Source organism: Eurypyga helias, unplaced genomic scaffold (assembly GCF_000690775.1).
Source record: "Eurypyga helias isolate BGI_N326 unplaced genomic scaffold, ASM69077v1 scaffold14819, whole genome shotgun sequence".
Classification (NCBI taxonomy): Eukaryota; Metazoa; Chordata; class Aves; order Eurypygiformes; family Eurypygidae; genus Eurypyga; species Eurypyga helias.
The window spans coordinates 1-13,336 of NW_010274092.1; the positions used below are offsets into that span (position 1 = coordinate 1).

The 13,336-nt window shown below is 37.1% G+C and overlaps 1 protein-coding gene across 2 annotated transcripts; it reads right to left on the reverse strand.

Annotated features, from left to right (window-relative positions):
• Positions 1-10,138: 10,138 nt before the first annotated feature.
• On the reverse strand, positions 10,139-12,647 carry LOC104515656 (SH3 and multiple ankyrin repeat domains protein 2-like). Of its 2 annotated transcripts, XM_010159714.1 has the most exons (3): positions 12,378-12,647; positions 11,894-11,976; positions 10,139-10,299 (listed from the first exon to the last, which is right to left on the reverse strand). In XM_010159714.1, the coding sequence occupies exons 1-3, from the start codon at positions 12,434-12,436 to the stop codon at positions 10,154-10,156; spliced, it is 288 nt and encodes a 95-aa protein (XP_010158016.1). In that variant the 5' UTR covers positions 12,437-12,647; the 3' UTR covers positions 10,139-10,153. The 2 variants fall into 2 exon arrangements, with proteins under 2 accessions (XP_010158016.1, XP_010158015.1); XM_010159713.1 differs by having other exon boundaries at positions 11,894-12,647.
• Between the last annotated feature and the right edge of the window lie 689 nt (positions 12,648-13,336).

Here is a 13,336-nt window from a genome sequence, read left to right on the forward strand (position 1 = left end):
TTTGGCTAAGTAATGGCCATTCTGGTTCACTTCATCTCAGAGCAAAATGTCTTCTAATAGATCGCTTCTATTTCTTCAGGAATAGAACAGATGACCTTCAACACATCATCTTTGGAAAAACAAACAAACAACATCTCTGATGCTTATTTAGTAAACACTTCTAGCATGAAATGATCATAGAATCACAGGATGGTTTGGGTTGGAAGGGACCTTAAAGACCATCCAGTTCCAACCCCCCTGCCGTGGGCAGGGACACCTTCCACCAGACCGGGTTGCTCCAAGCCTCATCCAACCTGGCCTTGGACACTTCCAGGGATGGGGCATCCACAGCTTCTCTGGGCAACCTGTCCCACTGCTCCCCACCCTCTCCGGGAAGAACTTTTTCCTGATATCCAATCTAAACCTCCCCACTTTCAATTTAAACCTGTAACCCCTTGTCTTGTCCATCTTAAATTAAATTTTCCATCTGTACGTTTTTTGTAAAAGCCAGCTACATAATAGGCACAGTCAATAAAGTATATTTAGGTATAAAAAGCTAATAAACTTTAAGAAAATGTTTGCAATGTATGTTTTGCTGGTAATTTAAAAACAGTTCTTGCTTTAATTTAGCGGTTAAAGTGAGTTATAATATAACCATCAATGTAAATAAATACACCAAATGCACCCTTAACAACTTAACAAGTCTGTCAACAATGACTTCTGCCTTGCACAAATGTATCCAATGCTGAAAAGCTAAGCCACAGGTTGATTCCATTAAAAGCAGTAACAGTTGTTCGAAGCCTGTTACAAGAACAACCCTAAAAGAAAGCCTTGTAATAAAAATACTAGATAGTTTTATATTGTGAATAAGAGAAAAAAAATTGATTCTGCAATTTATTTAAAAGAAAATACAACATAGTTAATTCAGGACTTTGCTATCTGCCTCACAGACCTGCTTCTGGGAATATGAAGAAGGAGTTTCACACATATCTTCACCTATATCAGCATATAGGCCGGCATCAAATGGCATCAAATATATGAAAGGTTACATTTTGTTATGACATCAGTGCAACTCCAAGCTGAGTCTTTATAAAAAAGCTTTTCTGTTAATTCTCTACCAACTATTGAACTAGTAAATCATGGGTATTTCATGGTGAAGTTTACCTCTGCTATGACTTACTCTTCCTAGGATTGTCATGATTCTCTCTTTATTATTCCAGTGAGTATATAAACAACCAGGATATTTGTTCAGAATTTACCCTTTTTGTTTCATGCTGTAAACAAACTCTTCCATGACTACTTCTTTATGCACATACATGCTATTAAATTTTCCCTTCATCAGCAAATAAAGATACGTTTAGCTACCTACTTTTATCCTATCACCCTATTTACCCATTGGAGTATTTAATGGAGTTGAAAAACTCCATTAAACCTTCGATGCATTTGCTAGGACAATTTTCAGCTCTCTGATCAGCAAAGCCTTCAGAGACCTTCAAATCCCACCACATCCAGCTCCTCATCCAGTTACCACTCGCCAGGAAAACTATCCAGGAGTTCCTATTTTGAAAACTAAGTGGCAAAATTCTCACCACAGAGAAATAATGTTTTTTAAGAACTGAAAACTTTGCACTACAAGGTGAGGAGAACGAGAAATTCAGCTCCACAAATTACTGCCAGAATAGATGAAGCAAAAATGTATTAGAGATAAAGGATTATTATTCTCTATTGTCATACACAAGAGTCTCTGGAAAGATTCCTATCAGTGTTACAATAGGATAGAAAATGTTGTTTCTAATTGCACTGATTTACAGTATATTTCAATTTCCTTATCAGATAAATTTGCTGAGTGCCACAGTCTGCAGGAAATGCACTGAATGTGGCAGAACACAACAAGGCAGGGATTCCTCAGAAAACCACCTTCTGCCCTTACCTTCTCTCTCGCTGGTCTCCCGCACAGTTGTACCGTAACCTCAGAGGAGCAGAGCGGCTCTCCGGGAGCTGACTGCCTGTTTACTCGGATCAAGCTTAGCATACCTCCACACCAAACGCTCCCACCTTTTAGAAGCAGCAAGCTCTTCACTAGATCACCTGTCAAACTATGTTGCCTTGTGTGCCCTTGTTTTGATCACTTCTATTTTCTGTTACAGAAGAGAGACCCCTATACTGTTCGTACATACCCTAATACTGTGTAGGGACACAAATTAGACTGAGAGGTAGGTTAGAAGTTTGTCAATTTTTCTTATACCTACAGCAATAGCAGGATGAGAAAATGGATAGAGAAGGATGTGTCCTGCTTTTGTAAGTAATTAATGGATTAAATCTGAACCCATAGCTACTCTTCTAAGAAGGACACATAGAAATTGAATGTAAAAGAAGTAATAATTAAACAAATGCAGAGCTTCTGCTAGATCAGATTCCAAAGTACAGAATTTCCCTAAATCAAGAGTGTTTCTGCAGTTCCCAGCACCCACACAAAAGCAGTGGGGAGCCTGTTCTGTATACCAACATGAAGTGATTTATCTAACCTCTCTGAAACATCTAAAGCAGTTTAGGAACCCCATTTCACACCACAGGTTAAAAGATTATAATTTTCAGGAAAATCTACAAGAAAACAAAATTAATAAAATATGTGTTGGGTTCTAGAGTTTTCATTTGCTTTTTCAGATGGAGATGATAGCAAAGACCTATTTGCATAGTTTGTGACTGCGAATGAAGTTATTTCTTCAAAAATCTAAGAATTCTGGGTGGGGAGGAGGAACGGGTAGGAAGAGAATGTAGGTTACTGCTGATAAAGAATGTGATTATCAGATGCCAAACAACTTCCCTTTAACCCCTGGACAGACCTGTGGTTCGTGAAACAAAACTAGCAGGTGAATTTAGCATTTCAGCATCACACAAATTGATTGCCAGTCTCAGAATAATAATAAGAAAACTGGCAATAAATAAATAAAAATACCATGCACACATATGCAACTCCACGTTACAATGATGCTTAGACTTCTCAAAAAAAAAAAAAGGAAAAGTAAAAAAGAAAGAAAATTAAATTAGTTCTACCACAGTCAGTACTCAGCAATAGAATTTGTCCGTTGATTCTCCACTATTTAAAACAACGCATGTGTTTTCCTTCACCTGCAATTTTGCAGGTTTGTAGCAACATCCTGCAATTTTAAGAAATTGTATTTTCTCCCCTAAAATACCACGAACAAGTACAGTTTTTCATAGAGCTCCACTCCAGCAACCAGGTTTCCATAGTATCAAGAGACTAAAAAAAGCCAACAGGCTTCAGAGAAATTAATTTTAATATATGTCTCCTGGAAATCTCCAAACTATACCTTAAAAATGGCATTTATTTATATGGTGTTATTAGCGTTAATACCTAACCTTAACAAATAAGAGGTAGAAATGGAAGAGTTATATTATTCTTGTATTATTTTTAATGGAGGACAGACAGACATTTGTGAGTGAAGACTTTCCATGACTGTGCTTTATGTGAAACACCCTATGGCCAAGATGGCTAGATGTCACTGGACAGCTTCTAGGTGGCCAAGAACTGGCTATTTATAATATTTTTAAACAAATTTGCTATTTTTAGGGGATTTTGTAGCAGGAAGTCAGGGAAATATTTGGTTTCATATTCACAAGTCAAAAAGCTCCCTATGGATAGCTGCACACTCCACACACAGTCCCATGAGCTTCGTCAGAGTCCCTCAGAATAGAACTGTTAGCAAACTTCTCTTAAAAATACTGTGGCATCTAGGTCAAAATGCCTTAAAATTGATAATGGAGAACTGAATGGACACAGAGCTAGCTCCGACTTGCTGCCATTATCACCAGAATTCCTTTCAAATCCTCCTCTCAAAGAAGCACAAAAATCAGTTCTCGGTATCGAATCGGTTCTTGTTGCATTTCTAGGAAATCAGAGAAGTCACCACCATCTTGCCCCTTGGGATTACAAGCCCAGTACACACCTCATGTACAATCAAGGCTAAATAAAAACGCTCCCCAGCTCTGCGCAGAGTCTGGTTTTGTATGTCTGACAACAGCAACGTGATTTCATTTTTGTCTGCTTTTCAGTCTTATTTAAAAGCGTATTATTTGCTTAGGCATGAATAACAGCTCTTGTAAGAACCAAACTCCTTTTGTCTGCCCAGTTCCAGCTATGCTGAAATGGTAACAGCCTTATTAATGTTTTTTTAGAATTAAACAAGATTGGTCCATCTTTTTTATGATCACACTAAGCACATTTGGATTCCTACAGGTTAGAGGGTACATTTAAACAGATAATAAGAACAATCCAAAACAGTTGTCATTTTTCTACAGTGCTTTTGTGTAGATCCAAAACACTTCGAAGGAACAGTATTTTCATCTAGCTGCCCTCACCCAATCAAAACATAATTTAAGGAAAAAAAAACCAAACCAAAAAAGCAGAAAACCTTCACTCTCTGACTTTAAGTGGAAAGAAAGAAAGATATTTTTATCAAGTGAAAAATTAATCCACTTGGTTAGAGACTGCGCAGATACACCTGAATGTTCAGCACTGAGTTGATATTTTATACATTTTCCATTGTCCCCCTTCTCCCACACATCTGCAGTTACGCTTAAGCATAAGAATTCCAAAACTGAAACAGGAAGAAAGTTTCCTCTGGGCTCTGACAGCTTTCGTTTTAAGTCGTCTTAGGGGTACGCTTGCACTTAATATTATTTACAGATATCACCAAGAGGATGATGACTGACAAGGAAAGAGAAATTATCTTTTTCCTCTAAGAATTGGTTGAATTAAACAAGTATCCATTAAATAGATTTAAAAATACTGGTGCCCAGTCTAGATGTGTGAGATCTGCTGTACCTCCGACTGAGACTTGTACCTCAGGTTAGTCAAAGCCCGGCTACCCTTACGATAACCATGTACATATACACAATAACTTTCAGTATATATTTTATATATATCTAGATGTGCTGAAACGCTGCAGTACTCTTACTATTTTGGTAAATCTCTCATCATTAAAAAGATGGTAGCACCAAAACCTGACCTAGATGCTGTCTAGGAAAGGACGAGTTCAGAGTGTGCCATGATGAGCCTGGCCATTCTCCTCCTTACCACGGAAAAGAGGAGGCTCGCTGCATGGGCACAGCCAAACTGGGAACAAAAAACCCCTCATGCAAGACAGTGAACTAAGCTGGACCATTTGGCGGTCCACCAAAAGGCCTAAGCATGAGAAGTAAAACAGCATCCAAAAAGGTAATAATATTGTTGTTGTTTCTTTCTTCCTCCTACACCCAGTATTAGGGTGGCTCATACTAAGTACTGCTTTGAGCTGGCATCCACACTTATGGAAGGACATGAAGAAAACTTTCAGAAAACAACCTGAAAAAATTACATTGGGATAATCCATGTTATTACAAAGACGCTAACAAATCCTGTTTCTTTCCAAAAGAGAAAAAAATATGATCCCCATGTAGCTCCCTGGGAAAAAAAAAAAATCAGATTTATATCTGGTGGCAACAGCTAGCCAAGTTCACAGTAGCAATAAGAGAAAAATCAGCCACGCGTTAATTAATGAAGATTACCTAAGGATGGGAAGGTTTCTCTATGGCTAAAAGGATTTAAACCAGTAACAGATGGCCTTGTAAAACCACTAATTCATCCAGACATTGAATACAAAATTAAGACATAACATTGTTATGCTTGCCAAAAACATTCATAATGACTGTAATCTAAGTTACAACAATAAAGTTAAAATCTTGCTTTCCAGGTCAGTTTTGAAGTTTGTATAAAGTGTTTACTGGAATAAAACAAAAAATCTAACCTATTGCTAAACATAAATGTGAAGTTACTCATGTGTGCATTTTTAAAATAGAAATATTCCAGATATTTAAAATGTCTCCCTAAAGGCTTATTGCTACTTGCTACATAGAGAGGCCAGAGACCTTTATCTAATAAAAAGATAAGATAATGCTGTCTGTAATAAATTATGTCTGTTTTCCACCTATCACTACTTAAAGTTTGTACTAGTAAATTCTATAAGCCCTTGAGGATAAAGAAATACTGGTTTACATTTTAACTGGAATGTAAATAAGCAGCCATCCTATTCAGAAAACAATCACATTTTGATATATCTGGTAAAATACATGATTTTATGACATAATAGTGCAAACTGCAATGCCTCATTTAGAGAACAAATGCATTATTCTGGTGAAGTATTGCAGAATTAGTTTCCCTTTCTAAGTACTGATATTATAACATTGTGGTTTGATATGAGATATGCTTTGTGGTACATGAAAAATCCCTACAGGTCACATCATGCAGCACCTGAAAACACCTGTACATTCAGGGGTACCACAATAACAAATAGTTATTACGCCACTGGGTTTTAATTTAGCTTATATCCTACTAAAAAAAAAACCCAAAAAACCAAAACTACAAAAGACTGTTCTATGTTAAAAGACCTCTTCCACTTTAATGGATCTCTTTATTTAAACATGTTTATAGTTGAATACATCATCAAAGCAAATCTCAAAAGAAAACAACCCAAAACCCCAGAAATTCTTCAAGTCATGTTTTAAGGCAGCACTCTGAACAGTAGTATTCAATGGTTCCTCTATTTATGCTCAGTTTGACTACGACACTAAACAAAACTGAGGAAGGGTTAGGCACGTAAAAATTATACATAAAAAAGAGATTTAGATTCAGAGCTAGTACATTGCTTTCTTGCAAACATTTCAAGTAACAACTCAAACCCGCTCATGGTTCGATTTTTTCTGATCAAGCATTTACAAGCTTGAACAGGTGTACTATAGAAATCCAGTCACCCTGATGAATTAAAAATGGCCTGCAGTGCCTTTAGAATTGTTGCATACATTAATGATGGCTGCATCTTTTTAAATCCCCTTCTACTGTAAACCATAATTTTTAGGTTGGATAGCACTGGTACTAACATGTTGCTTTACTTTTGACTTTTAAAATTGGGCAGATACCAAGATTCAAGAAAACATCAACCAAAAATGTGAAAAATAGAAAATAGTGCAAGCTATACAACCTCTTTCAGTTACAACAACCAAGTCATAAACATGCTCCATTTCTGGTTGTTTATCAATGCTAAGAAAAAAAAAAATTCACATGAATCGGCAGCTGTGGAACTGCTTATGATAATCCACATATAATGACAGCTGTATCTAGCTAACTGTTTCAGCTCTAAAACCACTCATGCACTTTTCTGATACATTTTATTTATGCTCTGCCCAGAAAAGTCACTACACACATTATAATATGTATTACGAAAAATATTAATGTGTCTGAAGCAAGGAGAAAAAACATACATTGTTGGAAATTTCAAAGAAGAATCTGTGAACACTATTTCCACAGGCAGTTTGACGTTAATCTCTGAAGTCTCATGTTAAAATTAATTGCAGGGGTTGGACAAATCAGCATCATGTGGCTTTTCAGAAAAACTGCAAACTTGATAAAAACTCGGTCCAATGAAACTATGCCAGCCCTGTTCCAGCTAACACCGATTCTGTTTACCTGCTGAAGCAAGACAAATTGTCTGCATAGACCTTTTATTTGTTCTGCTCCACGTGCATCATCTTCAACACTGAGCTACTTCAGTATGCTCACCAGCTGTTTTTTAAGTTCTACCCCCTTCAGAAGATCCAGAGACCATAATTACACGTGAAAAAATGATGCCTTCTTTTCACCTATCCTCATGATCTCTCCTGCTTCCAAGAAAAGGATCTATCAACATGTCAAACCTGTCTTTCCATAGTGAGGAGCAAGGGAAAAGGTTCCCTTTATTTCCGTGACCCCAAGCCACTCAACCTCCTCAAGCAAGAGCAAAACATCTGCTCTTCCTTGCATTCTGCCCCCCTGCCAACCTGGACTCTCGCTTCCCTAAAGGCTGTCGTTTGCTGCAAGCCTTATAAATGGGACTAATTAGGATCCTAGTTGCCCATTAACTCTTTTATTATTCATGTGACGTTTATGATAAATGCATTCTATTACTTACAAATGGTTGAGGTGGCACTTACACACCGCAGCATAAACTTCAGAGTCATGAGAGAAACCATTTAACAGTAAGACTGACTGACTACACCAGCTAGGACAACCACTTGCTGGAATGTATAGTATATTTAACTCTTCTCAGTTTAACGCAAGAAATAAAGTAGCTTGGCATTCCTAGAAGGGCAGGTGGACCAGTCAGTTATATTTCAACAGTAGTATCTTTTGCATCAATGAAAATATCTTCAAAGATGGCTTTCTATAGCTGGAGAGTATGATGCACTGCACATGTAGTTCATAAAACATAAAAAAACCCACCCCCGACTTTCTCCAACAAAAAAAAACCCAAGTCTTCCACAACAGCAAAGTTGTGGTTTCTCAGGTTTACCATATCCTCTTAATTAAGTTGCAAAATTCAAAGCAGAATAACCCCGATGAACATAAACTACAGAGAAATGCATTTAATTTGCATGTAACAACTGCTTCTTCCAGAATTACTTACGAATAAGCTGGACTGTGTATAGTATGGATTAATGTCCTGATTCAGCAATGCATGTGCATATTTAACTGCTCTTCTCAGCTAAGGCTGGGAGCAAATTGACTGGACATTTAATTATAACTCTTCTTTCATTTGCCAGAAAACCAGTAAAGCTTTGTGCAGGGTCAGTTATCCCAGACTCTTTGCATCCTTTCAGAGCTCTTAAAAAAATCCATATGCACAGTTATAATTCTGGAATCCTCCCCATTAAATGACACATTATTCACCATCAAATCTATCTGTGAAATCAGCCAGTACACGCTATTCATACTTTCTATAGATTAAAAGCCTAACAAGAAATCAACTTCTAAAAAAAAAAAAAAAAAGCATTGTTTAAGAAACCCCACCTAATGTCGATATCCATAGTTTTGGAAGCATCCTGGCTCAGATTACATTCAGTACAGTCTGTAAGCTATTGTTTTACAGTTTCTTAAATGCTTGTTCTCAAGTAAACCAACCATAAAAAAAAAATGTGCTTTGAAGGCACACATAAAAATGCACACCTATTTACTTTAGAAGTCTGCAAATCCTGTTCTTTCATTGCTACAATGTGAAGAAGCAGTGCAACTATTTAAATTCAATCACCATGGGAGTTCAATGCACACAAGAAATAAAAGCTGCATATGATATCCTCTCCCAAATGTAAAGACCAGCTCTGCAGAAATAAATGTTGTAGCACCAGTAAATACTTTAACAAAACACCTAAGCACCTGAAGAAGAAAAAATAAAACAACAAAACCATATAATAATTAAAAAAAAACGAAACCAAAATAAACCAAGCCAAAAAAAAACCCCACCAAACCAAAATAAACCAAAATAAAATAAAATAAAATAATCTTACAGACGAGACTTGGTAATTTTATCCTGAAAGACCTCTTTTCAAATACTTAGTTTCACAGAATCACAGCATAACTTTGTTGGTTTGCTGGTCATGAAAAGGTTGTGGGAAAAACGGCAAGAAAATCCCAAATTGTGATTTTGTTGCAAACCACCCAGTAACACGAAAAAGTTCCAACTATTTCAACAAACCTAAAATGCCAACCCAAATTCCTCCGAAATATAAAATGTTAAGACAGTTTTGGAATGAAGAGATTATTTAAATGTAGCCTTTTTATAAATTCATTTATAATGCAATAACATTCATAGCTTCTTTTTTGTATGATTGTATTTACACTGCACTGTTGGAAATATTTAATCTCAAGCCAACGTAATTTACTTTATTCTCCATGGTTTCTAAACAGCAGTAGACCACTGATATTTCTGATTTTAGAAATAGTTGTATAAAAGGTCATCAATTTTGATGACACTGTAAAAATATTTAGAAGACCACAGGATTGATAGCCTACCATAAACATTGACATTAATCCAAATTTCAATTCAATAATGTAAAGAAGAATAAAAATTCCCGAATTTCTCTGACAGTGTACTCCCAAATGACAAAAAGAACAAATAGAAAATTCCCAGCCAACGTGAACATCGTTCTTTTTCACTGCTTTCCTAAATGCTGCATGAGATTTAAAAATAGATTAACAATGAAGGACATTCTTGGTGTTAGTCCAGCGAACCTGCTGCTCAGAAGCATACCCTCTTTTCCAAAGTAAATTCTACAAAGGGAGCATTGTTCTTTCCCCACCTGAGAATCAAATTTCAGGATCTCCTACCTCGATCAAAAAGTCTCCAGTTCTCAGGCCAGCTTGCCATGCTACTCCACCTTCATCCACAGATTCCAAGTACTGCAAAGCAGGAAAGGCTGGAGTTGGGGTGAATTCTTCAATTGGTGTGTCAGCTTTAAAAATAAATACCACATGAAAAAAAGAAAGTTATGGAGTGCTCGCATTTACCACTTGACTAAAGGCCTGTTAATGGCCATTCAAATTCCTGGTTAAAAAATGGTGGGTGCTAAAAGTCAGAGGACTCTTGCTTCCAAGGGCATGAAGAAGCTGGGAAGAGAGTGTGATCCCTCTGCCACAGCAATCCACAGGTCTTCAGTCCAGAGAGAAAAATACACGCTCCTTTACTGACACAAACCACATCAAGCTGCATGAGGCAAGAGCTGGATCCTGAGTATTCCAGGATATTCAGTATTAGTCCCAGTAACACTTCTGTATGCCTAGCAAAATGCTTAAAACTCTGGAAACGTCCAACCGACAACGAACTGTGGCCAGAAGAGAGCATCTGGCCTAACTGAGGGGATGGGGTTGAGGGGGGGACAGGGTGAAAAAGATCAAATTCTTCTTCTAGATTTAGACGCATATTACAAAGAAGATAATGAAAGCAATCACTTTTTAGGAAAGGAGGCACAGCCCTGAAACAGCTCGCTCGCTCACGCACACTTCCCAGCAGAGAAGCCCTGGGATCTTTCACCTGAGGTGCCCTCACTGCTACAGAGAAAACCTGGGGACAGTTGGTGGTCTGACTGAGGGGGAGTAACCTCCGCTTGATGCACGGACAACTCACGCCAATGGCTTCGCTAAAAGGTAGGGCTGTTGGCTTCCCTAGTAGTACTCCAAACATTTTTATTTAGCAAAAACTAGAAAAGCTTTTACAACGCTGAAAATCTATGGTGGCACTGCTTTTACGGGTGGGGAACGTGGGGAACAAAAATGATGTCCCAGGAATGAAGATATGAAATAATTTTCATGCTGAAGCAAGCCAAGGGAGAACCCATGTAAAATGAGGGGGAGCAAGGGATGGGACATACCATAATGTATTTTTTTAAAAAATACAAAAGAAGCAAACTGGACTGAAAGTTAAAAAGCAAAGCATTAAATACAATGCTTTTTTTAACTCTTAAGAATGCCGTTGTTACAGATTTTAGTCTACAGAAAAGTAACATGTAGTTTAACATATGAACAGCTTTTAAAATGAGCACACTACAGGCCATGCAACATACATGCAGCTTCTGAAGACACGAAAAAAGATCATATTTTCATACTAAAACTGCACCAATGTCACCTTGCAGCAGATCCACACCTATTTTAAACAAAACATCACTCTCTTTTCTACTTCTATTCATAGACCTATTTAAATAGGCTGACATTTGAAATAAAGAAGCAGGTTTTATAAGGAAAGCAGGTTTCCCATAGTTAGGTAAACTGCATAACAAAACAGATTAATGACAAAATATTACATACACTAACACAATAAAAATACAGACAGAACTTTCTCCCCCTGAAACAATTATACAGTGCTTCTCCTATGTAAAAATGCAAACTGCTTCAGACAGAAGCCACTAAAATCTGCCTAAGTAGTACAGCATACAGAGAATCCTGTTGTCTAGCAACCAAGTGCACCAAGAATAATTCCTGCTTATATTCAGAGATGTATAAATTTCTTCATGCCAGTGCACATCACACACAAACACACACAGAAACACATACCTTTTGCCCCTCTGAGCACAAATCCAAATCCTTCATTGTCTTTTTTCTGCAGGACCACTGCCTTTTCTTCTATTATGCAGTCACTGTAGAGAGAATTCCGAGGATAGCGACCATTATTACATCCCTTCATCACCACTGTAGTAGCTGCTCCTCCAGTGTGCAGGTTCATCATCATCACAGCCCGTTAATCAAATAATATTGCAGTAACCAAGCATGGGAAAATATAGAACAAATAGCAGCGAGGGGAAGACAAAGACTAAGCTTGATGATAAAAGAGAACATGACAAAGCAACTTAAAGGGAATAAAAAAGGCAGAGAGGAAAAAGAAAGAAGAAGAAATCATGCATGGTGGTTTGTGTTCTATATGAATGACTGAATGAACATGTGATCATGTAATCTGTGGGCTAGCTAGGACTCTAAAAGGAAAAAAAGTAAGTGAACTGAACGACAGTATCATTAATAAACTCCTCAATCGTGGATGTACCAGATGCATCTTCTAGTGAAGCCAAAATGAAACCAACCAGAAGAAAAATGAGGCAGCATTTTAAATTTAAAGATAATAAATTATGATTTTATATCAGCTAACTAAAAGGCACAAATATATTCTGAAAGCTATGCCTTGCATCAAAAGCCCTTTTTCAATCCTATTGAATGTTGCATGCTGCAAGAATCCCACATGATCATCTGACAGCCTACAATGCTAACAACGTGCAGCTGCCTTGGCGTCATCAAGCACAAATTTCCACAGCATCAAGAATCTGCATAATTGAAATAGTAACAGGGCATGCATAATCAGGAAAACACATTTCTCAGGATTATATCCCATCTTCTAATAGACAAATAATATTATAAAACAAGGAGATGGTGTAAAGGACTATTTATGTAAGCAATCTGTCCTTAAAGAGAAAGTAGCCTTAGGAATCTTACTGTCATTGGCTAAGAAAAAAGTAGACAGTAGATGAAAAAAATGCATAAAATCCACATTAAAATGGGACATTTCATATACAGGGAATGATCTGTAAAAGCTCTAAGTTGTTTAGTGTCTTTCACTAAGCATTAGATTATTAAAAATAAGCTCAAAGTAAAAAAGGAAAAAAAAAAGATTCTGAATGTCCTCTTAAGTATAAAACCATTACACAGCACAAGTTGCAAGACATTCTTCTAAATAAAGACAGTGTCAGGGGTTAAGTATTCATGAATTGTAAGCACTGCAAAACACAGGTTGGCTCTAAAACACCTGCAAAAACATTTAGGATAGAAAGAAGTATGTGCAAGTTGTCTATTCTTAATTTTTCCACTAGCCAACTACTGTTACTACTGGTCTCGTTCAGAGTCCAGTCACTAACGCACTCCATACAATAACAGAGATCTGCTCCAGTGCCATTAATTATCCGGAAGGGAGGAGGAAACTGATTAAGGAAAAAATGGGGTGACCTTTTATTT